The following is a 25721-nucleotide window of genomic DNA, read 5'->3' as shown; positions in this document are numbered from 1 at the left end:
TGGCCTGAGGGTGCAGAACACATGTAGCTGTATTGTGTTTTTGTAACATGATAATTAAGATTTATCAAAAAAAAAAAAAAAAGAAAGAAATATGATGCAACCCTTATTTTTTTTTTTATTTTCATTTTTATCCTCTCTACTTTCAAAAAGTCCTAACTCTTATTTACTTAACGTAGCGGTCCGAGGGCTTGTTTTTTGCAGGATGAATTGTATTTTTCAATGATTCTATTTAATTGTCTGGCACCATCATAACCCCCAGACGGCATGCCCGATGCCTTGGGGTCACACTGGACTCTGACCTCTCCTCTGCCCCCCATATCCAATTTCTGGCCCAAACATGCCACATGCACCTCAGAAATATTGCTAAAATACGCCCGTTCCTAACCACGGACACGCTAAAGACACTCGTGGTTGCGCTCATCCACTCCCGGTTTGACTACTGCAACTGACTACTCATCGGCCTCCCCCGCACTAGACTCGCTCCACTCCAATCCATACTAAATGCGGTAGGTAGGCTCATTTTTCTATCCAGTCGTTATTCAGACGCCTCTGCATTATGCCAGTCGCTGCATTGGCTGCCCATCCACTGCAGAACTAAATTTAAATTGCTCTACCTCACTCACAAAGCTCTGCATGGCGCTGTGCCACCATACATCGCCTCCCTCCTGTCAGTACACCACCCAACCTGCTCACTCCGATCGGCTAACACCCTCAGACTAAACACCCCTGTAATACGAACCTCACAAGCTCGCCTACAGGACTTCACCAGAGCAGCACCCATCCTCTGGAATGCTCTACCCCAAGGCATCCGGACAATTCCCGATGCACGAAATTTCAGACGTGCCTTAAAAACGCACCTCTTCAGGGAGGCATACCAAATCTGATCTGCACATTAAATTTCCTACTACCTGTGTTCCCCACCCCCTGCCCTCCTATACCACCCCCAACCCATTTGTGTCTAACCCAATGTACCTCACATTGTAATTGTATTATTTTGCATTTATCCATGCCTGAAAGCGCTGTGGAATAAGTTGGTGCTATACAAATAAAGATTATTATTATTATTATTAATTTACCATGGAATGTACTGGAGAAAAACTTTCAAAAGTTTGGAAGTGAAGTGAAATGGAAAATAAAAAATTAAAAATTCTGCCACCCTGAAGGAGAGGTGACTTTTGTTTATGGTATAGACACTGCAGCAAAAATGACATAATAACTTTATTCTATGGGTCAGTACTAGAGTTGAGCGAACGTACTCTGCCGAGCTTGATGCTCGTTCGAGTATTAGCATACTCGATGGTACTCGTTACTCGAACGAGCATCAAGCAGTGTTCGATCCCACCCCAGTTTTTGGCTCCTCCCCGCTCTGACATGCCCGTTTTGGCCCCTCCCTGCCACGACGCAGCGCACACATCAATGTCAAATTTTTTTGGGCAGGAAGAGGGAGACACGAATCAAGGAAAGAAAAAAAAGCTCAGCACCCGGCGTCCCACATACAAAAAAGCTCGAGTCTCCCATTGTAGTCAATGGGGTTCGTTACTCGAGTAGAGCTCTCGAATTTTACGTAAAGCTTGACTCGGATAACGCAGACCCGAGCATTTGGGTGCTCGCTCATCTCTAGTCAGTACGATTACCAGGATACTAAAATTTAAAGAACCAACAGCAGCATTTACAGAGTTAACAGCAACAACCAGCATTAACGCTGACCATGGCTGTTGCCAGTAGGCATCAGCTGTGAAAAACAATTGGCGCCTGCATTGCATGGAACGGGATTGTGTTAACGGGTTAACTGTAGCAGATAGGAAATCAAAAAAAGGGCAAAGCCCAACATTCAAGCTGCATATTAGAAAGAGTGATTTCAAGATGATAGCTCATCATACTTATACACACAAAACCTATCTATACCTGACCACCTGTGTCTTGGCTGAAGCTGACATTAGACCCCGACGCATGTTTGTTCCGACTATGAGGCTTTCTCTGTGGATCCGAAGGTCTAGTGAGATCACTTTGGCGCTCGATACTATCCTGCTCATTCACTAGCTGCAGGTTATTGGTCTCTGCTAACAGCGCTACCATCTCTTGAGGCTGTGAAGAATAAACATAGGAAAGCCATTTCAGAAAGGACGAGCATGGGAAGGACAGCGATACACGAATGAAAAACAGATATAAGCATCACCTCATCCTCCAGATCGGTCTGGCAGTAGGACCGTAGGGATAACTGATCAGTCATATCATCATGCCTCTCAGTGGTCTGATCCACTCTTCCGCTAAAAAACAGAACGGTCTCTGGGCTGGGATTGGGCCAGGAAAGGACTCCTTGCTTATCCACGCAGCAAATAACCTTAAAAAAGATAAACAAGCACAACATAGTCAGCTGGAAACCTTGGTATTTATAACCCTATGCCAAACAACATTACTTAAAATACAGAACAAGTTACAAGTAAAAGGAGAAGAGAAATGCAAACACTTCTATTCTTCTAAAAGCTTTCAAATGCAAACAGTGTACATACTTAAAGGGGTTGTCTCGCGAAAGCAAGTGGGGTTAAGCACTTCTGTATGGCCATATTAATGCACTTTGTAATATACATCGTGCATTAAATATGAGCCATACAGAAGTTATTCACTTACCTGCTCCGTTGCTGGCGTCCCCGTTGCCATGGCTCCGTCTAACTTCGGTGTCTTCTTGCTTTTTTAGACGCGCTTGCGCAGATCTATCTTCTCCATTCGGCTCGGCATCACCGGCATTTTGGCTCCGCCCCCTTGTACGCATCATCGCAAAGCTCCGCCCCCGTCACATGTGCCGATTCCAGCCTCTGGAATCGGCGCATGTGACGGGGGTGGAGCTTCGCGATGATGCGTACAAGGGGGCGGAGCCAAAATGCCGGTGATGCCGAGCCGAATGGAGAAGATAGATCTGCGCAAGCGCGTCTAAAAAAGCAAGAAGACACCGAAGTTAGACGGAGCCATGGCAACGGGGACGCCAGCAACGGAGCAGGTAAGTGAATAACTTCTGTATGGCTCATATTTAATGCACGATGTATATTACAAAGTGCATTAATATGGCCATACAGAAGTGCTTAACCCCACTTGCTTTCACGAGACAACCCCTTTAAATAAAAACAATATGTGAACTAAAGCCCGTGTCCACGCTTTTCATCCCGGGTAACAAAAAAAACAAAAACAAAAAGGCATGGAGACTAGAGATGAGCGAGTATACTCGCTAAGGCACATTACTCGAGCGAGTAGTGCCTTAGCCGAGTATCTCCCCGCTCGTCCCTAAAGATTCGGGGGCTGGCGCGGGTGACAGGTGAGTTGCGGCGGGGAGCAGGGGGGAGAGAGGGAGAGAGAGATCTCCCCTCCGTTCCTTCCCGCTCTCCCCCGCCGCTCCCCGCCCCCCAAATATTTAGAGACGAGCGGGGAGATACTCGGTTAAGGCACTACTCGCTCGAGTAATGTGCCTTAGCGAGTATACTCCCTCATCTCTAATGGAGATGGAACCAATGGTCCTGGTGGTACTTTTTAGCAAATGATCCACCTTCAACCCCTTAATGACCGCCCCATCGGGAAACTACGCCCTGCTGTTGCAGGACGTGTATGGAGGGAGGTAGCGGCGCTCTCTCCCTCCATACAGCGCGGACATCAGCTGTTTATTACAGCTGACACCCGTGGGCAATAGCTGCGCTCGGCCGTTCGGCCGATCGCGGCTATTAACCCTTTAAATGCCGCTGTCAATTCTGACAGCGGCATTTAAATCCCCCGTCCCGCACGGCCCCCCCGCGGTGAGATCGGGGGATCCGTGCAGGTGTCATGGCAGCCGGGGGCTTAATGAATGGCCCCAGGGCTGCCTTAGCAGACTGCCTATCAAGCCATCCACACAGGGTGGCTTGAAAGACTGCCTGTAAAAAAGCAGTATGATGTAATGCTATAGCATTACGTCATACTGCAGGAGCGATCAAAGCATCGTATGTTAAAGTCCCCCAGGGGGACTTCAAAGTAAAGTAAAAAAAAATAATCAATAAAGTTTTTTTAATTGTTAAAAAAAAAAAAAAGTTATAAAAGTTTAAATCACCCCCCTTTTGCCATATCCATTATTAAAAAATCAAAATCATAAAATAAAAATATGTATTTGGTATCGCCGCATCCGTAAATGTCCGATCTATCAAAGTAGTGCATTATTTTTCCTGCACGGTGCACGTCGTCTGAAAAAAAAAATAAAGAACGCCAGAAATACACTTTTTTAGTTACCCTGTCTCCCAGAAAAAACGCAATAAAAAGTGATCAAAAAGTCGTATGTATTCCAAATTGATACTATCGGAAACTTCAGGACATCCCGCAAAAAATGAGCCCTTGCTCAACTACGTCGGCGAAAAAATAAAACAGGTATTGCGCGCACAAAATGACCGCAGAAAATAATTGAAAAAACTTAAATATCTTTAAAAAAAAAAATAAAAGTACTACAGCAAAAAAAAATCTATACAAGTTTGGTATCCTAGTAATCGTACTGACCCATAGAATAAAAATATCAGGTCGTTTTTGTTGCAATTTGTGTGCTGTAGAAACAGGACGCACCGAAAGATGGTGGAATGTCGTTTTTTTCCATTTCTCTCCGCTAAGAATTTTTTAAAAGTTTTTCAGTAAATTATATGGTACAATAAATAGTGCCATTGAAAAATACAACTCATCCCGCAAAAAACAAGCCCTCATACAGCGACGTCGATAGATAAATTAGGGAGCTACGATTTTTTAAAAGGGAGTAGGAAAAAATAAAAATGGAAAAAAGCAAAAAAGCTCCATCACTAAGGGGTTAAGCATTGATGTTCTTAAAACCTGCATTAAGAATCCAACTGTCTGTATGACCTGTGCTGCGGGTTTTGGAGACATTCTTATGTGAATTATATTCACTGTGAGCCGCATGAATATCATAACCCACATAAGATTGACAAGTTATCATGGAAAAATGATAGACAGCAAAGTGGGCGCTGGCCAAGCCATGAGAAGTGGAAGAACGAACAAATAGAAGAAAGGTGCAGAGGGCTAAAAAGATGGGAAAAGAAAAGAGGGAAGTAATAGAAGTGTTACGCAAGTGAGAAAACCAAGAGCAGTATCCATTCTGCCACACCATCATAAAGAACGTACGTTTGGTGCATCAGCGTTCAGACGAGCACTTTTTTTTTGCGCTGTTAGCGGCATACAGAACACGCTACAGAAGCGTTCACACGAAAGAATGTTAGACGCGCTGAATTAGTGCATCTAACAAAGATAGGACAAGCGAGTGCAAACTCGCTTGTTGGCTCCGTGGTGTGCGTAAAGATAGGACCTATGAGAGCCTTGAAAGCACGCAGCAGCACCTTGGATCGTGTGAACGGGCTACTTCAAGAAGCCCGTTCAATGCGAAAAAAGCGCTTGTCTGAATGAGGCCTGAGCTACAATCTACTAATGTCTCGTGCCTCTAATGTAGTTCCTTTTATCTTTTTGGCAAGATCTTTTTGATAAGACGGACCACACGCTGTGTTCTGCCGGGGAGCGCCGATAACAGCTGATTACATTCTCTCAGCTGTCAGCCCCGTGGCAGAACAAAGGGAATTTATTCAGAGAACAGCAGGTGGTCTGTTCCCTGAATACAGCTCCTGGCAGCTCACATGCTAATAATTGGTACTAATACCAAGTAGTAGCTTTATGCAAAATGATCGCTCAAAAGCCATTTTTTGAGCGATCATCTTTGTGTCTAAATGCACCTTTAGATGCGCTTTCAATTCTACTGCCAATGTAAGAGTTTAGGTTTAGAGTTAATCGATGCAATTAAAAAAAAAAAAAAGGACCAAGAAGCTCGCCGCTACACACAGGTATTTTTTTCCTTTAACAAGAAATCCCTATTATGGCTTCACTAGAATATCCTTTTTTTCCTTTAGTGGTCCGATTTGACTAGAAAGACAAAGATTTGGAGAATAGAGGGCAAAATCAAAAATCCTTGAGCTGGTAGCCATCACCATGCTCCTCTGTTGTAAGCTCGAGGAAGCTAGCTATCCAGTATGGTTGCCCATGCTCTCTAAGGCAGTGTTCCCCAATTCCAGTCCTCAGGGACCCCAACAGGTCATGTTTTCAGGATTTCCTCAGTGTTACACAGGTGATGGAATTATTGTCAGTGCATTAGACATTGCCACAGGGGTTCTTACTATAGGATATCCTGAAAACATGACCTGTTGGTGGTCCCTGAGGACTGGAGTTGGGGACCCCTGTTCTAAGGAACGTGATTAGGGTATCACTTGTACTTAGAGCCTGACAATGCTATATCCCAACAAACATTAAATAAGAACCACCACATAGAAGACCATGACCAAAACAATGAACACCCAAAAAAAAGGTAGAAGGACGTCGCTTGCCAATAAACTTGGTTTTTATTAATCCAAGTTTGAGAATTGCTTCAGTGGAAGCTGAAATGTCGCTGGATGTAAGACACAAGGCTTAATAAGAGACGAGTTTATGGGCATGCTGACGTTCATGTACCTTCTGCGAATATTCTATTGAATGGCTGTGGACTGATCCATTGGGATGGACTGATGTGTGCTGCCCTCATCCATTCCTTCTTCTATAAAGAAACTTCAAAAAAAGGTAACCTGGAAAACGTACTCACCGTGACCGATCCCAGACCATGCAACAAACTACAAGTATAAGCCAGGGTCTCACAGTTTCCCCTGACAACACGCAGGAAGTGAAAACACACAGAACGCAGCATTTCCTATTAAAAAGATTGCGGAAACATCATTACTAACAATACAGTCCAGAAACTAGAAAAACGTAATGAAGTTTTGTGATTGAAGAGTAACTGCACGCCCTACATGAACTGTGATTGGTTGACGCCTGGAGGATATTTTACACATGCTTTTCGCCTGTACTAGTGAAAATACAAGTTTTCTTGTGCAAATCCCCCCAGAAAGCTGTCTTACATGCTTCGGGCCACAAGTGCTTTTAGACACTTTCGGAGAGCTTTTCAGTTTTGTCCCCAAAAAATGGGCATGGCCTAAATTGCACCCAAAAAATCTATTTGGTGCAAACTGGCCAATTAATAGGTGGTTTAAACTTAGACTAGACAGTCTTAAAATTTGACAGATTTGCCATTCATATGATGAATCTACTTTAGACAGTACTGGTAAATAATAGAGATGAGCGAGTATACTCGCTAAAGCACATTACTCGAGCGAGTAGTACCTTAGCCGAGTATCTCCCCGCTCGTCTCTAAAGATTCGGGGGCCGGCGGGGGGCGGGGAGCGGCGGGGGAGAGCGGGGAGGAACGGAGGGGAGATCTCGCTCTCCCTCTCTCCCCCCCGCAACTCACCTGTCACCCGCTCCGGCCCCCGAATCTTTAGAGACGAGCAGGGAGATACTCGGCTAAGGCACTACTCGCTCGAGTAATGTGCCTTAGCGAGTATACTCGCTCATCTCTAGTAAATAACCCCAATGCTATAGTCGGATTCATTTTTGCCTCGTCAACCATAGTTTACTCACTTGGCAACCTAGCTCTTCTATAGGGTCCATGGTCTGGTTGGACCATGCTCCAGTTTTCTTGTAACTCAACATACATAGAGCCAGAATACACACGCCAGGCATTTTGTCAACCCCGTTTAAGCTCCACAAGGGCACAAGACAGGGTTGCCCGCTATCACCCCTACTATTCGACCTGGCACTAGCACCGCTAGACAAAAGACTGACCGATTCACATGTGTATAAAGGTATAAATATAGTTTCCCATTAACTGAAGCTTATTTTGTTTGCAGACAACATTCTACTATTTCTAGAACGCCTGGAAATGCATTTGAAACCACTATTAACCCTTTCCAATCCACTGTCTGATGTCTAAAGACATTCTGATTGAAGGCTGTACAGTTTCAATGTCGGAAGACATCCGACAGGGTATGCTTACTGTAGAGTACTGGCCGCTTTGTTGTTGGGGACTTCTCCAGTATGTCCCATACCGCAGTACTGGCTCTAGCCAGCAGATGGCAGCATTGTATGATGGTAGAAAGAGAAAGCCCCCTAGGAAACCCTGAATCCAAAATTGGATTTCAAAGGGTTAAAAAGGATAAACGAATACGGGGCTTTCTTGGGCTTTAAAATAAACCCCCTGAAAAGCGAGATACTAGAACTAGGTTCACCTTGCCCTACTACCCCATATGGATATCACTAGGTTGGCCAAATAGCATTGATATCGCCAAAATCAGGGCGACACAGACTTATGTTATCCCATTATTTATTCTGCATGCTGGATGACGTAAAAAATGGGGGGTGGGGGGGAAACAACTATGGTAAAATAAATTTTTCAAACCAAACCCCCCCCCCCCCCCCCCCAAAAAAAAAATTTATTAGTTATGGCTCTAGGAATGTCATGATGTAAAAAACTGAAAAATTGGTTGGTCGTTAAGGGATAAAATGGGTCTAAAAAAAGCCTATAGAGATAACATTCCAAAATATTCTTTTGACACTGAAAAGGTGGTTGATAGAGGCCACTGCTGCTTTATTGAATGTACTCTTTGGCAGGTTGATCTTGGGCCTCGCCTATGCGAAAGATTTATGGTCTAAAATTAAAACCCCTGGGTATAGGTTAATGCTATTCTATCGGGAAGATTACAATTTAATAATGGAAAAAGGCAGTTGTTTTTTTTTAAAGGTTTTTCTTTTTTCTTTTAAAGTGCAGTTACTTTTTAAAAGCGAGTCTAAATCAACTACTTCACTTCATGCAGACCTGTGTTGATGCAACCTCTGTATAACTGCTGAGAGTATCCTCAGAGAACTTCGCCACCTACAAAAAAAAAGAGAAATAGCAGGAATCGCAAGAAAAAAAAAAGCAGAAAATAGAAGTTGATTAGAGCATAGTGACGATATAAAAGAAAGAAAAAAATTGGGCATACAGAGCTTAAAATTCCCTCAATACTACATCACTATGACCTGAAAGGGCTAGAGAGTATCAATTTTAAGACAGAGAATCTTCAGGGAGAAAATCCAAAATGAAACGTTGCCATAAAACCGGCTAGATTTCTGAAACAGAATGAATCTTCCCCTTTAAAGAATGGTAGAGTTGGAAGGGACCTCCAGGGTCATCGGGTCCAACCCCCTGCTCAGTGCAGGATCACTAAGTCATCCCAGACAGATGTCTGTCCAGCCTTTATTTGAACACTTCCATTGAAGGAGAACTCACCACCTCCCGTGGTAACCTGTTCCACTCATTGATCACCCTCACTGTCCGAAAGTTTTTTGTAATATCTAATTTGTTTCTCCTCCCTTTCAGTTTCATCCCATTGCTTCAAGTCTTTGCCTCTCAGCCCTGTTTTTTTTGCAAGCTAAACATTCCCAGATCCTATAACCGTTCCTCATAGGACATGATTTGCAGACCGCTCACCATCTTGGTAACTTTTCTCTAAACTTGCTCCAGTTTGTCTGTCTTTATTTAAATTGGGGTGCCCAGAACTAGAAACTGTATTCCAGATGAGGTCTGAGTAAGGAAGAGTAGAGGGGGATAATTACCTCATGGGATCTATACTCTATGCATCTCTTAATACATCCCAGAATTGTGTTTGCCTTGCTTGCTGCTGCATCACACTGTTGACTCATGTTCAGCCTATGATCTATTAGTATACCCAAGTCTTTTTATATGTACTGCTGCTTAGCCCAATTCCTCCCATTCTGTATGTGCTTTTTTCATTTTTCTTGCCCAGATGTAGGACCTTCCATATCTCCTTGTTAAATACCATTCTGCTAATCATCGCCAACAGTTATGCTCTCTCTTCACTAATGTTAGCTTTCCCTCCTAGCTTTGTGTCGTCTGCAAATTTGATCAGTTTCCCATCAATTCCCTCCTCCAGTTCATTTATAAAAATGTTCAACAACACTGGGCCTAGGACAGAGCCTTGTGGTCCCCACTTGATACATTCTTCCACTTGGATGTGCAGCCATTTATGACCACTCTTTGGGTACGATCACTCAGCCAGTTGTGAATCCACCTAACAGTTGCCTTGTTGATCCCATATTTGGTCATTTTTTCAATAAGTATGGTATGAGATACTTTGTCAAGATCAACTATATCCACCGCATTTATGTGATCAACCCAGTGGGTGATTCTGTCATAGAAGGAAATTAGATTAGTCTGGCATGACGTGTTTGTTACAAACCCATGCTGGCTCTGGTTAATTATTCTCATGCTGTTTAATCATTTGTAGCTTCAGATAACCACTGCAAACATTTTCTTCCTTAAAAAGAATTTATTTGGGAACTTCATAAAAAATATATTTCCCTAATACACGAGACAGACCATTATCAAGAAATAAATCCCCCTAAACACTGAATGCCAATTTTTTTTAGCAGGAAAGAAGGGTACTTTCTGCTCACCAGGGAAGAAGGGTACTTTCTGCTCATCTGTGCCAGCACACGAGCTTCACATAGCGCAGTCACTAAGATCCACATAACGGGGAAAAGAAGAGGAAGAACTGGCAGCACAGCATTCACCTATATGCCAGGAAGAAAGGGTGACTGTTTAGGATCCATGTATATCCAATATGGACAAGCATCCATTCAAATTTGACCTTGTACTCAAGATGCAGCTAGCTACACCCATTATGTGAAAAGTTGCAACATGACTGTCTCCCAATGTCAGTAATCAGAGAATACAAGGATTGGACAACCCTTTTTAAAATCTGGGAGATAAGCACTGCCAGAAGTGTATCATGCATGCTTGTCTAATGCAAACATGCAAGCTTATGTCGAAATTTGGAGAGATAGTTGAATCTCTCATACGTGGGCACGCAGCATGTACGCATAAACATGTGTACTTGTTGTGTGCTGCCTATACCTATGCACTATATTGGTGTGCACGCGTAAGTAATACGAGCAAAAAAGCGGCTTGTGTGAATGTCCCAATACAAATCAATGGGCTTTTGGCATTGAGCCTCACACACATTGGCATGTGGCGTCGCACACGAGGCGCAATGACAATACGCCCATGTGAGAGTGGCCTAAGGGTACAACACCACAAGGTGCATCCACTGCAGATTACCCATGCAGAATATCCACAGCATTTACAATAGCAGAGAAGTGGAGGAGATTTATCCAGATTTCATCCATAAATTACAGATAAAACCCGCTTAAAAAAATAAATAAGCATTGCGCAGATTTTAAATACTCAGCATGTCAATTTATTTTGCGAATTTTTGTTACAGATTTCACCCTTTTGAAATGAAAAGGCTGAAATCTGTGATTTTGGGCAGATGCAGTAGATCCACCTTATGTGGGCATACCCTAAAGTCCACTGACATAAAGTTCAGGGGTGCACAGTGCCAGATGAACTGGATAGCTGCTTGGTGTAGTACACCCCCACTGATCAGTAGAAGGGGTGGTGCCAAGGATTCCCAAATGGAACCATCGTCACATGTACAAACTACTGCTCCATTAATTTCTATAGAACTGCCAGAGATGGATGAGCGCTTGTGCTTGGCTATCTCCGACAGTTCCACAAAAATCAATGAAGCAGTAATGCACACATGTGACCACCGCTCCATTAATTCAGGAACACTTGGAATCCCCATTCTCCCAGCCATCAGATAAAACGAAAAAAAAATTGTTTGGTACGGTGTCAGCCAGTAGAGCAATGTGCGATTGTTCTCAGAGCGAGAAACCAAGTAATCTTGTAGATATGATACCTTTTAATGGCTAACAAAAATACACGATGTTACAGCAAACAAGTTTTCGGGGATATCTCGCCCCCTTCGCCTTATTCTGTATGTGTGCTATTTTCATGGACAACCCCTCTTGTGGCTTTATGTATTATTGAAGAGGAAGGCTTCTTCACTAATATTAGAAAAGCTCAGAAAACAAATTAACATTTCTAAAACAAAACCACATCATATGTAGATGTGCAGCATAAAAAACATAGAACCATACGCAAACTACATAGACCCAATACCTGAAGTTGAAGCAAAGCATAGGAAGTAGAGGGAATGCCAGGAGCATGGAAGATTAAACGCAGGACATTGGTAATAAGAAAGGCAACCTGTTGGTTTAGAAAAAGTAGAATAAAAATGTGCACAAGTCCCTGACAAACGCTACCAATGGTTGCACCATATACAGCAAAGACATAAAATAAATCTACATAAAGGTTTATTCTAAAAACATCACACATTAAAGAGATTGCCCCAAGTTATAAAGTTATTCCCTATGTACAGCTCTCTGCAATCTCCAGCGCTATCATTGAAAAGAGTGGAGTGGTGGCAACTTTCAGGACCCCTATGCTCAAGATCTGTAGTCGGCCCGGCAGTCAAGACCCCACTGATCATAAGGTTATTCACTAAACTGTGGATAGAGATAACTTCATAACTTGGCACAACCCATTTAAATTATTCATCTTTTCTTTTTAACAGGGCAAGTACACTGTGCCTCTAAAGGCCCCTTTACATGGAACGAGTGTCGGGTAAACGATACCCAACAGTGCTTCCTTGTGATGCTCGCTCCTGTGCTGTTACACAGGAGCGAGTATTGTTGGATCGCTCACAGCACGACCACCCCCTCCACTTACTGTAAGCAGTAGTCATTCAGTACTGAATGACTGCTGTTTACAGTGAACGACTAGTCGTTCAGCTTTCAAACATGCTGAAACTGAACGACTCTCGTCCAGTCATTCAGTCTTTGTATGCATTTACATGGGACGACTATTGCTGAGACCCTGTGGGAGCGCAGGGTTTTGAACTACTTCTAACGATAATCGTCCCGTGTAAAAGGGCATTAAAGGGGTTGTCCCGCGAAAGCAAGTGGGGGTATACACTTCTGTATGGCCATATTAATGCACTTTGTAATGTACATTGTGCATTAATTATGAGCCATACAGAAGTTATTCACTTACCTGTTCCGTTGCTGGCGTCCTCGTCTCCATGGTGCTGTCTAATCTTCAGCGTCTAATCGCCCGATTAGACGCGCTTGCGCAGTCCTGTCTTTTGAATGGGGCCGCTCGTGCCAGAGAGCAGCTTCTCGTAGCTCCGCCCCGTCACGTGTGCCGATTCCAGCCAATCAGGAGGCTGGAATCGGCAATGGACCGCACAGAAGACCTGCGGTCCACCGAGGGTGAAGATCCCGGCGGCCATCTTCACAAGGTAAGTAAGAAGTCACCGGAGTGCGGGGATTCGGGTAAGTACTACCCGTTTTTTTTTTTTTATCCCTGCATCGGGTTTGTCTCACGCCGAACGGGGGGGCTATTGAAAAAAAAAAAAAAAACGTTTCGGCGCGGGACAACCCCTTTAAGAAGTCCCAAATCAACTCACCATAATTACAGGGACAGCGTGTATCAGTATCACAGACTGGACAGTAAATCGTTCATTGTCTAGAGCAGTTACACGGCGTGACAGAGCCTGGTCCAGCCAGCTCCTGGAAAAGAAAGACCATGTCATAGGAGATGGGTGTGAAATGCAATTATAGATCAGTTTAGTAGATACATTTTCATTTCACTAATGAAGTGCTAGATGAGACCAAATGCCAAACTGTTCTAGATCCAGAGATATTTGGAAGAAAAAAAAAAGTGGATAAAAGGTATTTTAATGGATTGTACCTTATCCACAGGATAGGGCAGTGTTTCCCAACTCTGGTCATCAAGGCACCCCAACGGGTGAAGTTTTCATGATTTCCTCAGTATTGCACAGGTGATGTAATTATTGTCGGTCATTCAGACATTGCTACAGGGGTTCTTACTAGAAGATATTCTGAAAACATGATTTGTTGGGATGCCTTGAGGACCGGAATTGGGGGATAACTTTATGATCATTTGGGATCTGACTGCTGGGACCCCGACAGAACCCGAGAACGGGGATCTTGAATGTGCCTGCTTTAACGAAGCAGATAAAGCACATGCTCGCCGGTGCTCTATTCATTTTATTGAAGCATCTGGCACTACCAATTAAATGAATGAGCAGCGGCACAAATGCGCGACCACCTCTTCATTCAAGCGGGGGTTTTCGGGACCACTGTTGTCAGGATCTGTGAGATACCCAGCTGTTGGACCCCTAGCAATCTTAAAGCTATCTCCTAATCTGTGAATGAAAAGTTTGGGGGCTTAAGGACCCACTGGGGTTAAACTGTAACCAATCCCACTCCAGCCTTTGCCATAACATGAAACCCATAGTTGGGTCCCCTTAAAAAGTAACCTTTATTGATATGCATAAGTATCAGGGGCTCGACTGTAACACTTGCTGTAAATGGTGCATGCTACCATGCAGCAGTACACTGCTATATACTGAAGATTCAGCAAGTGATTAAATCCCTGCATAAACTGCCAGCATGTGTGATAAATTCTGACAGATAAACTGAGTCTGACATAAGCATAGCAGGATGGACTACATGAGGCTCTGTGCTAAAAGACCAGCTCCCCCAACATGTTTCACCAGAACTCTGGCGTCATCAGGGGTATAGGAGCTATATGCCCCTCTATAGTGGTGGGATTGATCCCCTAATCTGTGGCTGGAAAATAACTTAAACCTTGGCTCAACCCCTTTAACCCTTTCGTTACCGCCAATGACAAATTTACGTTGCTGCTGCCTGGGCTCTGTGCAGTAATGACATCACAGGGTTTCCCTAGCAACCATCCTAATGAGGAAGCAGTGAAGTTAGGTCAAACTTTTCCCATGCTGCAGGACACCCTGTGATTGGTGGGTCCCTTCAGCATAGGAGGGATCATCTGTCTCAGTAACAAACATCAGGGACAGGTCCCGATGTTACTAACAGCGACAGCTGATCGCTCCGGTGATGCAGGGACCTGCTGATCACGGTGCCCCTACAGCACAGGATGGGTTAAACTAACAGCTTCTGATCCAGGTGCTGTTATCAGGACCTAAACCAATCGGGTCCCGGTGTCGGCAACCAGGTTAGAGGCTGTGGAACTTTCTTGAAGCTAGAAGCCGGGTACGTCTATGAAAAGCAGGAGTGTAAATATGCAGCAGCAAACTAGCACACGGCTGGCTGCCATAGGTTTATGTGAAGCATTCAGGAAAGGGTTAAAAGACACCAAAAAGCAAGGAATCTCATGTCTTCACCTGACATTATCCATCACAGGGGTTTTCAAGACACGAAACAGATGATGCTGCTGAGGGAATTGTGGTACTCTCTTGCCCTCAGTTCGAGGGGATGGCGGTGGAGAGAAGGGAGGAAAAAGATCTCCAGGTTCCAGGACTATATGTTCATCATCCTGCAAGCAATGAAAGAGACACCCTTTTGTAGTTCACAGAATTTAAAGCCCTTGAAGGGGTTGTCCCGCGAAACAAAGTGGGGGTATACACTTCTGTATGGCCACATTAATGCACTTTGTAATGTACATCGTGCATTAAATATGAGCCATACAGAAGTTATTCACTTACCTGCTCCGTTGCTGGCGTCCCCGTCTCCATGGTGCCGTCTAATTTTCAGCGTCTAATCGCCCGATTAGACGCGCTTGCGCAGTCCGGTCTTCTCCGTGTTGAATGGGGCTGCTCGTGCTGGAGAGCTGCTCCTCGTAGCTCCGCCCCGTCACGTGTGCCGATTCCAGCCAATCAGGAGGCTGGAATCGGCAATGGACCGCACAGAAGCCCTGTGGTCCATCGAGGGTGAAGATCCCGGCGGCCATCTTCGCAAGGTAAGTAAGAAGTCACCGGAGCGCGGGGATTCGGGTAAGTACTATCCGTTTTTTTTTTTCAACACATGCATTGGGTTTGTCTCGCGCCGAACGGGGGGGGCTATTGAAAAAAAAAAAAAACCATTTCGGCGCGGGACAACCCCTTTAAATACTACTTTTTAACTTTACATAACTTGGTAACAGGGTTGGAAACTCAGCAGGTACTTCTCACTGTACTGTGATTTTTAATATGGAGTGCATACTACTGGGATCCCCATTCATCGTGAGAACGGTGGGCCTATGTTCCGCCATACTAATGGGGTAGCAGCTGAGCACGTTTAACAGCACTCCATTCATCACTATGGGAGTGCTGGAGAAAGCAAGCGCTGTACTTGGCTTTGCTTTGTCAGTCCCATAGGGATGCTCAGCCACTGCTTCATTCATACAGGGGGGACATGGAACTCCAAAGCTTGGGATCGGTGGGAGCCATAGCCGTTGAACACCCATTGATCAGACACTTCTTGGCAAAAGTCAAGAAAACTATTCACATTTTTCTCAATTCTGATTACAATAGGATACAATATAGGATATACTATATGCCTAGGGTTCCTTTAATAGTAACTAGAACCTCACTGGTACAAAGTCATTTTGATCTTTGCATGTAGAATACATTTTCCTACTTGCCTTCATGCCTCGAAGAGATGCAAACGATTCTTGACCTGGCCTCAGAGCAATGACATCTCCATCCACCAGCAGACTAACAGGAAGGTTCACTAGTCGTCCATCTCTATAAACCCAGTGGAGAGACCATGACGGGGCTGATGGTATGTACAGGTCAGGATACACTGTATCCTCCCATATTTGCTCCTGTCCACATTCCAGAACATCTGTAAGAAGGAAGTAAGAGTAAAGAAAAGCAGGAGTAGGCTTTTTGCATTACTTCATTTGGAGTCAGGTTCTTCCTGTCTTTACACGGACAGAATTGTGTAGCATGTTAGGCTATTCTGTCCGGTAAAGTATGCGAACCTCATTGACCTATTATAGGGTAATGGGGGTGGGGGGAAATGGACCTTAGAAGATTTTGGTGTCCTGGAAAATGGAGAAAAAGAGCTTTTTATCTAAACCAGGATACAAAGAAATATACAAGGGAATACATCAACCTCTTCATGACCAAGGGTCAAGAATGCAACTGCGTCCGGGTCACATTCTACAGTCATGAGATTTTCCCTTTTAAAAAAAAAACAAAACAACTTTTTGATTTTTCAGGTGAGACACCTACATGAGGATTTTTTTTTTGAGTGACGGGTTGTATTTTTCAGTGGGACCATTTAATATAATATGTTGGAAGATTTTAAAAAGTTTCTAAGTGGGGCAAAGTGAGATTAAAAAAACAAACACAATTAAACGTTTTTTTTTCTTTCTTTTTTTGTTTTTTAACTTTTACGGTGTTTATACAGTAATACTTAAAAAATGCTTTTTTAGGGAAAAAAGCATTGCTTTCTGTCGCACTCTTTTGATACCTGTAACCTTATTTTTGCTTCGATACAGCTGTGTAAGGGCTTGTTTTTTGCAGTGCCGTCTGCAGATTGTATTGCTATAATTTTGGGGACTATATGACTTTTTGATAGCTTTTTATTAAATGTTTTTTTCTTGGAGACGGAATGACCAGAAAATGGCAAATCTGCCATTGTGTATTTTCTTTCTGATACAGTTAAAGGGGTTGTCTCACGCCGAAACTGTTTGTTTTTTTTTATTCAATAGGCCCCCCGTTCGGCGCAAGACAAACCCAAGGGATGGGTTAAAAAAAAAAAAAAATAGTTTATTGCTTACCCGAATCCCCGCGCTGCGGCGACTTCTTTCTTCCTTTACCAAGATGGCCGCCGGGATCTTCACCCACGATGCACCGCGGGTCTTCTCCCATGGTGCACCGTGGGCTCTGTGCGGTCCATTGCCGATTCCAGCCTCCTGATTGGCTGGAATCGGCACACGTGACGGGGCGGAGCTACGAGGACCAGCTCTCCGGCACGAGCGGCCCCATTCACCGCACAGAAGACCGCACAGCGCAAGCGCGTCTAAAAACGCCAGAAGACAGCGAATTTAGACAGATCCATGGCGACGGGGACGCCAGCAACGGAACAGGTAAGTGAATAACTTCTGTATGGCTCATAATTAATGCACGATGTATATTACAAAGTGCATTAATATGGCCATACAGAAGTGTATAACCCCACTTGATTTCACGAGACAACCCCTTTAATCATGTGGGATTAATAATGTGATATTTTTTTTAAAATGGACCTTTACAGAAGCAGCGATACCAATTTTTAGTTGTTTTTTCTTTTAAGATTAGAGATGAGCGAGTATACTCGCTAAAGGCAATTGCTCGAGCGAGCATTGCCTTTAGCGAGTATCTCCCCCGCTCGAGACAGAAGGTTCGGGTGCCGGCGCGGGGGAGCGGTGAGTAGCGGTTGTAAGCAGGAGGGAGCGGGGGGAGAGAGGGAGAGAGATCTCCCCTCCGTTCCGCCCCGTTCTCCCCCGCAGCTCCGTGCCCGCTGCCGGCACCCGAACCTTCCGTCTCGAGCGGGCAGGTACTCGCTAAAGGCAATGCTCGCTCGAGCAATTGCCTTTAGCGAGTATACTCGCTCATCTATATTTAAGATGCAACAACTAGTAAAAGGGTTTAACGTTCAATATTTATTTTTATAATAAATAAAAATTACATAAAGATGTCTTTAAGTCACTTTTTTTCTTTTTATATTAGTCCCTATAAAGGACTTCAATCCGTGATCGCTTATGATATTGCATTACCATGATATTGCATTATACTATATTTTAACAGGCTTCCCATTAAAAGATATACCACAGGAACATCTTTAATAGGCCCACGATCGATTAGGACAGCCCTAGGAACCTTCAGAAGTCTCCAGGCTGCCATGACACCCAGACGGCACCCCTGCGATCTTATTGTGGCAGAGCCGTTTGGTACACTTAGGTACCGAACAAGACATTTTAATGGCACTGTCAGAAATGACAGCTGTATTTTAAGGGTTAACAGTCGCGATCAGAGATCTGTCTGATCACGGCTGTTGACTAACAGAGACAACTGACATCTGCAGTGTATGGAACAGGTTCGGCTCCCAAGCCCGCTCCATACACAGCATTTGCAGTGGACGGCTATATACGTTCTAACTGTACGGGGTACATGCAGGTAGGACGTATATAGCCATCTGTGTGTCACGAAGGGGTTAAGAAAATAATTTTTAACTGGATAGAAAATCTCCTTGAGTTATAGCAAGCTACTGGTTGTAAAATGCAGACTGGACAGAAAAATACCATCACGTATGGCCATGAAGATAAATCCTCTCTAGTCACTGTACCAGGTAGAATCAGAATAGTAAGACTTGTGTTTTACAAGTTCAAGTACATGAAGAGAACACATGAACACGAAAAACAAGTGCCAACTATTGTTCCTTGCCAACAACCCAAAACTGACATGGAGCAAGCTGAAAAATGCATCCCTTTAGGGCCATTCTTAGAACACATTCAGCAAAATGTAGCACAGTACAGAGAGAACAACCGATACAGAATGACAACTATTCTTTAAAGCACTGGATGTTTGGAGTACAGTAGAGCTGGGAAGAGCAATAGTTGATTAGTAAAGATATCTGGGTTTTGCTGTTGTGATTTCCTACAGTACATACATTACCAGCAGAAGTTAACCTGGTTTTTTTTCTAACCCCATATCAATAAAACATTCTACACCATTCAGAGCTCTGGCAGCTCCAGGATAAGGCTTTTAGAAACGTCTGTAGGTGGGCAAAGAGGTTGTCCGTGTCACTTCTGGCCACTCATGTATTACAAGAAACCCCAGTAGCATGCCAAGCCCTCTTTTGTGTCATAGCAGGGGTGTAAAGGCCCATTTAGACAACGATTATCGATCATAATATGTCTTTTGAGTGATAGTCTTGAAAAAGACTTAGATTAAGTCGAAACGTCGCCATTTTATGGAGCAATAAAACCCTTTTTTTACTATCTTTACACCGTTGATGCTGCCGCCTCCTTGGATACCATTGAGTGATAGTCGTTGTGTGTAACTGCGCTGACATCGTGCAGTTTTCGTTATGCCATCGCTCATCGCTGTCTTTCAGCATGCTGAAAGACAACGATCAGCCTTATCAGGGATTCACAGTGGGATACAGCTAATACTATTGTTTTTTCTGACTTACCATCTTCTGACAGCCATAACTATCTTCATTTTTCCGTCGGCATAGTTGTGCGAAAACCTGTTTTTTGCAGGACGCTCTGCAGCTTATATCAGTACCATTTTGGAATACATACGACTCTTTGTTTGCATTTTATTACATTTTTTTCTTGGGGACAGGGTGACCAAAAAGCGCAATTCTGTCGTGTTTATTTTTTCTAACTGCATTCACCACATGGGGGAAATAATGCGCTACTTTGATAGATCTGACTTTTATTTTTAGTCCTGCTGATGGTTTGATCACACCTACATTATGATGGAATGCCATAGCATTACATTATACCGCGATCTCACAGGCAATCATCATGCCACACCACAGGCATGGCTTGATAGGCAATCTGCAACAGCAGCCCTGGGGCCTTTCAGAAGGACCCCGGCTCCTATGACAACCGCACGGCAACCTGCGCTCCTATTGCGGGGAGCAGGGCGGGACCCCAAACATCGATCAGAGCTATTTAAATGCTGCTGTCAGAATTGACAGCAGCATTTAAAAAGTGAACAGCTCCAATGTGCAGCGCTGCTTATCGGAGCTGTCGTGAGCAGGGGACGGCTGCAAGATACAGCCGGCATCCCCTTCCCCCCCCCATACATATCCCGAACCTGCTAACTGTACATCTTGTGGCGTTAAGGGGTTAAAGTGATGATTTTAAAATAAAGATGATGTAAAAAACAATTTGCCTTCAACTGTAAATATCATGAAGGAGGAGCGGTATGAGGAAAGCCCTGTCATTTACCTGATCTTAGCCAATCGGCGTCACCAGAAGTGTTCACAGCAATGCAGTTTGGACAGTAGCAGCTAATTGATAAGACTTGCATCACTCTGCTCCTCCGTCATATTCTTCAGACGGATTAACCCCTTCCCGCTCCTGGACGTACCTGGTACGTCATGGCAGCCTGGTACTTCCCGCAACATGACGTACCTGGTACGTCCTGGAGATAGCACGGGATCACATGTGATCCCGCGCTATCCCGCAGCGGGAGCCGGCTGTCAGTCACAGCCGGCGTCCCGCTCCAACAGCGGGGGGGCATCGGAGATGCGCCCGCCGCTGTTAACCCCTTCCCTGCCGCGATCTAAGTAGATCGCGGCAGGGAAAGAGTTCACAGAGGGATCGCGATCCCTGTGTGTCTCCGGCCGGAACTCGCGATGTTATCGCGAGAGCCCGGCCTGTCACCATGGCAACAGGACGCCAGACACTGGCGTCCTGTATTGCCTGTGCCTATTATCGCTGTACAAGCGATAAGGCATGGCAGAGCAGTAGCTCTGCCATGCCTTATGACAGCGATCATAGGCACAGTGATGTAAGTCCCTCAGAGGGACTCAAATAGTATTAAAAAAAAGAAAAGAAAAGTGTAAAAAAAATTAAAATGTAAAAAAAAAAATGTAAAAAACCCCTTTTTTATGCTTTTTCTAATATTAGCATAAAAAAAGGGAAAAAAAACTAAAACCCCACATATTGGGTATTGACGCGTCCGTAACGACGTGTACAAAAAGTTGAACACGCTTTTTATTTTGTACGACAAAAAGCGTAAAAAAAAACGCTAAAAAACAGAGGCAAAATGCTAATATTTAGCATTTTGCCTCACAAAAAATGCAATAAAAGTGATCAAAAAAGCCGTACATTTCCCAAAATGGTACCAATAAAAACTACAGCTCGTCTCGCAAAAAATAAGCCCTCATAGAGCTCCGTACATAGAAAAATAAAAAAGTTACAGGACTTTGAATGCAGCTATAGAGAAAAAAAAAAGATTTCCAAAAAAAGGGGGTTTTATTGCAAAAAAGTGTAAAAACCTAAAAAAAATATAACAATTTTGGTATCGTTGTTACCGTACCGACCCGCAGAAAAATTTTAGTGTGTCATTTATGCTGCATGATTAACGCTGTAAAAAAAAAAAAAAAAATCTATGGCAGAATTGATGCGTTTTCTCTCCCTGTTATCATTAAAAAAAAAAAAAAAAAAATTTACGATATTGTCTATATACCCAAAAGTGGCAGCGATAAAAACTACAGATCGCCACGCAAAAAACAAGCCCTTACACGGCCGCGTCCACGGAAAAATAAAAAAGTTATGGCTTTTGAAAAATGGAGATGGAAAAATACCAAAAAAATCGCTTGGTCCTCAACGCCAAAATAGGCCATGTCATTAAGGGGTTAAGGCACAGCATCTCGCAGAAGTTATGTCTTAGGGGTACCTTCACACGGGGCGTATTTGCAACAGACTTTCCACAGTGGAAAACAGGCAGCCAATATTTAGCAAATTCACACCTGAATGGTGCAGATTTGCCATGGGTTTCAACTTTGACATTCCAAAGGCTTAAATCCGTTGTCAAAACCCACAGCCTAAATTGACATGCCGGGGATTTAGAATCCGCAGTATATTACAAATACGTCGCAGAACAAGATTTTTAAAAAACTTGTCAACATGGCTTGCATTGTAAATGCTGCGGATCTTCTGCACAAAAATCAGCGACAAATTCCGAACATTTACATCCCGTGTGAAGGGACCCTACCGTTTTTTCCCCCAATTTGTATAGACAGTACGACAGGACCGTCTGTGGCCAACAGCGCTGCCATATAAATCAATACAACAGCTTAATTACTAAAACAACAACTGCCACGGACAGAAAAAAAACTATTTACCATCAATCTGGGTGATGATGCTCCTCAGCCTGCCTTCCACTTCTCTTTCCTTCAGTCTCTCATGTCGTCTCATTAAAAACAAGTCGAGAAGGAGCAACAGCGCCAAGGCGCATGCGTTACCAACTTCCGACCCCTGACTAGAAGAAATTGAGAAACATTAAAGTTAGAGAAACGGAAAAGAAATACTAAAAACGGCACTGACAAATACAAGTGCTTTCTAAAATCTTTTATTAGGCTGGAAATATAACCCTGCGGTCGGCAGCTAATGCCACATCTATGAGTATTATCAATTATAGGCTACGTTCTCAGGGATGGGCAACATACTGTACAGTTTAGGAACCAGATAGACTAATCCAGAAGCCAATGTGTCTTTAATGGCCTGGCTTCACCAATGCAACAGGAAACACTCGGGCTCAGAGTATCTGTACATTTTTTGAAGCAAGGAGAGTGTGTCTAAAATACATTATAATTATAGTGCGCATCATGTACACCAGTTTTAGGCCGCCTGCAGACGAGCGGGTCGGATCCGGCAGCGAGAATTCTCGCCGCGCGATCCGACCCAAGCGCCTACTCACCCGCGCCTGGCGGCCCCGGCTCTTTCATGTGCCGGCTGCCGCGCAGCCGGCGCATGCGCAGACCGGAGCCGGCGGCCGGGTGAGTGCGTGCCCCGCAGAAAATTAGAACATGCCGCGGTTTGTTTGCCGTGCGAGATTTCGCGCGGCCAAACCGCGGCCGTCTGCATAGGAGTGCGTATTTTAATGCACTCCTATGCAGGCTTTCAGCGGCGGAAATCCCGTGGGAAATCCCGCGGCGGGATTTCCGCTCGTGTGCAGGCGGCCTTAGACTGCTAATTAATCCCCAATTTGTATTTAGCACTGTGATCCACACAGATAACTAGAATGGGATCCTCAGTCTCCATTCCTCTTCACTTACACAACTGCAGTGAAGAGGAGCTTGAATGGGAGCATAAGTCTTGCTGCCATGCTAACCTGTTTCCCCAGAAAATAAGGCCTACCCTGAAAATAACACCTATTCAGATTTTTCAGGATTTTTAGGGAGGCTTGAAATATAAACCCTTCCCTGAAAATAACCCCTAGCTGCATTACATTAAAAAAAAGCAATATATTAACTAGCAAGCTCAGTCCGGGTCCTCCTGCTGTTCTCTGGAGTGCCAGTGTGCTTGCTGCAGTCCTCAGTGACCCACAGAAGATCGCTTCCTGGTTATGGAATTCATAAATCCTGCCTCAAGGAAGTGATGGCTGTGATTGGCTGAGCAATGCTCGAGAACCAATCAATACAGCGCTCGATGAACCAATGCAATGGCTGTGATCGGTTCACTGAGCGTTGTATTGATTGGCTGAGCAGTGCTCAAGAACCAATCACTTCCTGGAGGCGGGATTTATGAATCTCGTAACCATGAAGTGATCTTCTGTAGGCAGCCGAGTACTGCAGCAACCGCACTGGAGCTCTGGAGAGCAGCAGGAGGGCCTGAACTGAGCCTGCTAGGTAAGTATGATAAAACATCCCTCCAAAATAAGACCTAGCGCCTCTTTTGTGACAGGGTCTGATTTTCGGGGAAACACGGTATTCAAAGTCTATAAGGCTGACAAAGAGAAAGCCAAATTCAATGCTTAAGTGTTTCCTTCAGCTCCGTAAACATTAAAAGGGGTTATCGGGTTGAAAATTCAGTTTTTAAATTTAAAGCCAAATGAGTGAAAACAAAGTGCACTTACCATACTCAGCTGCACGATCCAGAACTGTCACTCTCCTGGTATCTGCTTGTTATAGTGGAAATCAGGTGACCCTTGCCTGCCAATCAGAGGGCGGAGCCCATTCTCCTGCCATCCTCAAATCCTAGGCGCCATGAAACCAGGAGTTTGGAAAGGTGACCCTGCAGCCCGACTGGTAGGCAGCAGTCACCTGACTTCCATTGTTTACAAATACTTGGAGTCACGGGGCTGCAACACTGGATCGACGGAGAGGAGGATGGGTAAAACCAAAAGGTACTTTACCCATCCTCCTCTCCGTCGATCCAGTGTTGCAGCCCCGTGACTCCAAGTATTTGTAAACAATGGAAGTCAGGTGACTGCTGCCTACCAGTCGGGCTGCAGGGTCACCTTTCCAAACTCCTGGTTTCATGGCGCCTAGGATTTGAGAGGATGGCAGGAGAATGGGCTCGGCCCTCTGATTGGCAGGCAAGGGTCACCTGATTTCCACTATAACAAGCAGATACCCGGAGAATTTGTACCCGGACAACCCCTTTAAATGTAGCGGCAATTAGTATGCTTGACCCCTTGCTCCATTCTAGCTCTTTCTCGTTGTGATCATGCAGTGAGAAGGAATTGACGGGGCTCAGCACCCTAATGTCAGTGATCACCAAGTACCCCGGCAATTAGACATTTAGCACTTATCTTACGTGTCTTTGCATCTTGAAGGTGTTTTCCCACTATTGGCAATTGCCATTTATCTGCAAGATCTGACAAGCTGCTTTTCGTAGCAGAATAATAATAAAAATACAAAAAAACAACATTAGCATAAATGGAACGATATGATGCCGGGCTCACCTCCCATCTGGCTGACTGCCATAACAACATAAGAGTAGCAGTGTTGCAATCAACATCAGTGCAGCCCCAGGCCAATGAAAGCAAGACGAGCGGTTACCATGATACACGAAGCTCCGTCTCCAGTCCTGCAGAGAGAAAACCTACTTAGAAAAATAGGATCTTGGGGTTGCAATAGACAGGAGGCACTTCAAAGGGGCAAATTCTAGAAGAAACAAACCAGCAAGAAAAAGAAAAGTCATACAGGGCAAAGTCAGAAAGAGCAACATACAAATGTTCAAAACATCCATGGACAGGAGTCAAACATACGTACTGTAAAAGGAATTATTTGACGGGTTCACATAATTCAATAGCACAAAGCGCCCAATTATACAGCACCTTTTATCTCGCTTGCTGATGTGGTGAAAAGCAGATGGATGTTTTTGGCTGGCACCTTGGAGGTATTCTCCCGGAAATTAGGGCCAGATACATAAAGACAGATTTCAGTCTATCTGAGCTATTAATGGGGCCTTAAAGGGGTTGTCCCACGAAAGCAAGTGGGGTTAAGCACTTCTGTATGGCCATATTAATGCACTTTGTAATATACATCGTGCATTAAATATTGGCCATACAGAAGTTATATACTTACCCCCTCCGGTGTTGGCGTCCCCG

General features: G+C 44.2%; 1 protein-coding gene across 3 annotated transcripts in view; it reads right to left on the bottom strand.

The window, feature by feature from the left end:
- TMEM94 (transmembrane protein 94) overlaps window positions 1-25721 on the bottom strand; it is a 61568-nt gene that overhangs the window by 24168 nt on the left and 11679 nt on the right. For all 3 annotated transcript variants that reach the window (XM_066587518.1, XM_066587519.1, XM_066587520.1), the window contains exons 4-14: window positions 25074-25198; window positions 22510-22646; window positions 16295-16497; window positions 15057-15208; window positions 13296-13398; window positions 11948-12034; window positions 10378-10494; window positions 8738-8794; window positions 6632-6736; window positions 2177-2341; window positions 1906-2085 (exon numbers count right to left, since the gene is read on the bottom strand). In XM_066587518.1, coding sequence (XP_066443615.1) covers window positions 1906-2085; window positions 2177-2341; window positions 6632-6736; window positions 8738-8794; window positions 10378-10494; window positions 11948-12034; window positions 13296-13398; window positions 15057-15208; window positions 16295-16497; window positions 22510-22646; window positions 25074-25198 — 1431 coding nt within the window. The remainder of the gene's footprint in view (window positions 1-1905; window positions 2086-2176; window positions 2342-6631; window positions 6737-8737; window positions 8795-10377; window positions 10495-11947; window positions 12035-13295; window positions 13399-15056; window positions 15209-16294; window positions 16498-22509; window positions 22647-25073; window positions 25199-25721) is intronic.

This window comes from Eleutherodactylus coqui, chromosome 13 (genome assembly GCF_035609145.1).
Source record: "Eleutherodactylus coqui strain aEleCoq1 chromosome 13, aEleCoq1.hap1, whole genome shotgun sequence".
NCBI classification, from domain to species: Eukaryota; Metazoa; Chordata; class Amphibia; order Anura; family Eleutherodactylidae; genus Eleutherodactylus; species Eleutherodactylus coqui.
Note: the sequence above shows the minus strand (reverse complement) of the source record. Positions and strands in the feature narration are given on the sequence as shown.